This window comes from Cervus canadensis, chromosome 22 (assembly GCF_019320065.1).
Source record: "Cervus canadensis isolate Bull #8, Minnesota chromosome 22, ASM1932006v1, whole genome shotgun sequence".
NCBI classification, from domain to species: domain Eukaryota; kingdom Metazoa; phylum Chordata; class Mammalia; order Artiodactyla; family Cervidae; genus Cervus; species Cervus canadensis.
Window position 1 is genome coordinate 58,901,888 of NC_057407.1, and position 3,065 is coordinate 58,904,952.

A 3,065-nucleotide genomic window follows, 5' to 3' on the forward strand; every position below is an offset into this window, starting at 1 on the left:
CACATCAGAGTGAATTAATATTAATATATTACTTATCCCCAAGTGAATAAATTTAGTAAAATATTAAATGAGCTTATTGAAAACATTTGTCTTTAAAGTATAAATTTTGAGGAGAAATTATGCAATATCAGTGAGAACTCATGAAGATAAACTAATCATGACGATAGACTAATAGGTTTTTCCTTTGAAGGAACCTCTGTGTTATTACAGACACCTTAAACATGAATAAGCACCCAAACTGTAATTCTATGAAAAAAAAGTTACCTTAATCATATGCCTCATGGCATGGATCACATGCTTGTTCCTTACACTGTAGATCAATGGGTTCAACATTGGGCTCAAAAATGTATAAAAGACTGCAATTATTTTGGACTCCTCTACAGAGTTCTTAGATGGAGGCCTTAAGTACATGCAGAAGAGGGTTCCATAAAATAGAGTGACTGTTGTCAGGTGGGAACCACAAGTAGAAAAGGCTTTGTACCTGCCTTTTGCAGAATGCATCCTCAAGACGGCTGCAATGATGAAAACGTAGGACAGAAGAATGATGAAGAGAGAGCTTGAGAGAGTGAAACCAGCAACCACAAACATCGCCATCTTTTTGACATAGATGTCAGAGCAGGCCAACATTATCAGAGGAGGATCAGCACAGTAGAAATGGTTGATCTCAAGGGAGTCACAGAAGGACAAATGAAAGGTCAGCAGGGCCTGAGAGAGGCCATTGAGGAGACCACAAGTATAAGGGACTGTGACTAGAAAGATGCAAACGTCCTTGGACATCCTGGTGCTGTAATGTAGAGGGCTGCAGATGGCTGCATAGCGATCCAAGGCCATTGAAGCAAGGAGATAAAGTTCAGTGATCACCAGGGCAATGAAGAGAAGACACTGTGTGAAGCATCCAGCATAGGAGATGGTCTTCTGGTCTGAGAGGAAATTGTGCAGCATATTTGGAGTAATATTGGAGGAATAGCAAAGGTCTACAAAGGAGAGGTGGCTGAGAAAGAAATACATGGGGGTCTGGAGGTGGGGATTGGCCCTGATGAGCACGACCATGCTCAGATTTCCCACCAGTGTGATTAGGTAGATCACCAGGAACACCCCAAACAGGGCCTTCTGTAGTGCCGGGTCATCTGTGAGTCCCAGGAGAATGAATTCAGTCACTATTGTGTGATTTGGGGAAAACATATTCTTATTCCTTGAGAATTGAAAGTGACAAAGAAAGTGAAGAATTCTGTGTGATACAGGCTCTGCATTCATTCCATACCTTTAACATTTACTCATTGATCAATTCATCTATGAAGAAATTTCTATTTGGTTTTTCAACAAATTCATCAGGATTTCTGCACAAATATTTAATCCTGTATCTCAGTACTATTCTGGCTTTTCTCACTATATCTCAAGCTCTCCCTTGTTTGTATATATACATATATCATTAATCAAATATTAGTATATAATATTATATATTACATACCACAATTTTATATCAATTATTTGTTAATATATTAATTATATATTATAATATTATTTAATATTATATATCAATTATTATAATTTATATGTGATTATATATTAAATTTTATACATAATATATTAATTATAATATTAATTATTCTATGTTGATTATTAACAATATATATTAATAAATGCTATGATCTTGCATATTATATATATGCATACATTTATATCTTTTAAGGGGACTATACTTTGATTTTTTTTTCAAACTTTGTGGGAACAAAAAGCCAAAGATATGAAAATCAGGTATGAAAAGCAACAAGGCATCATCAACATCAAATAAACAAATGAAGAAAACTGTATTTCAAGAGCCCCATCATTTCTTACAGCCTATTGTTTCAGATCCCTCCAAGCAGCATTGGACTATAAAGTGAGAACTGTGCTATGAAGAAAGCTCAGTGCCAAAGAATTAATGCTTTTGAATTGTGGTGTTGGAGAAGACTCTTGAGAGTCCCTTGGACTGCAAGGAGATCAAACCAGTCAATCCTAAAGGAAATCAGTCCTGAATATTCATTAGAAGGACTGATTCTGAAGCTGAAACTCTAGTGCTTTGTCCACCTGATGCAAAGAACTGACTCATTGGAAAAGCCCCTAATGCTGGGATAGATTGAAGGCAGGAGGAGAAGGGGATGACAGAGGATGAGACGGTTGGATGGCATCACCAACCTGATGGACATGGGTTTGATCAAGCTCCCAGAGTTGCTGATGAACAGGCAAATCTGGTGTGCTGCAGTCCACGGGATCACAAAAAGTTGGACACGACTGAGCAACTAAACTGCATTGAACTGATTATTTCAGAAATAGAATATAAATGTTCAGTACTGCATTTTCAACTGAAACCCATAGTTGTATGACTTTATTTCATTCAAAGGACATTAAATTAGTGAAATTTATCTCGATATGATTAAGAATAAACAGAATGAAGAATTCATACATGCACTCGTTTATTCTTTTACACTGTAAATGTTGATTTTTTCCCCGTTCTAGGTTCTAGTGCTACAACAATGAAAAAAATCTCCAGCCTCACGAAGTATATATTGTAGGAGAAGGAATAAGTACTAAACCCAGAGATAAAGGTGTATCCTGTACTGTTTGGAAACCACAGCAGTACTTGTCTCCTCTGAATTGGAGTCATCTTGTGGGGCAGCTGTCTTTGACTTGTTAAACTCTGATTTATCCTTTGAGGCAGCACAGTGGTTTTTACAAGTACAGAAGTGGTCCTTGTATTTAACTGTGCTGCCTGGAACACACTTCTCATCTGTTTTCTGTAGTTTACATAAAGCATTAGTTCATTTCCAGGAGTTGGAAAATTTGAATTTTAAAAGGTTAAATTCACATACACACACACATACACCCCCCCGACACACACACACACACACACACACACACACACACACACACACACACACGGAAGCCCATCGGCATTAGAATTCCTATTTTAGGCAATGCGTGTCCTTTTGTATTGTGAGCATGATGGCTCTCTCTGCACTGTCTGGCTGCAGAGCCATCATGCTGGCACTTCTTGCCCCTGTATACTTTCCATCTCCTTCCTGATG

General features: G+C 37.6%; 1 protein-coding gene across 1 annotated transcript; it reads right to left on the reverse strand.

The window, feature by feature from the left end:
* Positions 1–230: 230 nt before the first annotated feature.
* LOC122424823 (olfactory receptor 5M10-like) lies at positions 231–1,235 on the reverse strand. Its single transcript, XM_043443033.1, has one exon. The coding sequence runs from the start codon at positions 1,180–1,182 to the stop codon at positions 247–249; it is 936 nt and encodes a 311-aa protein (XP_043298968.1). The 5' UTR covers positions 1,183–1,235; the 3' UTR covers positions 231–246.
* Between the last annotated feature and the right edge of the window lie 1,830 nt (positions 1,236–3,065).

What these genes read in the sequence shown, in the direction of transcription:
- LOC122424823 (XM_043443033.1), bottom strand. Translation starts at nt 1,182, where the DNA reads ATGTTTTCCCCAAATCACACAATAGTGACTGAATTCATTCTCCTGGGA.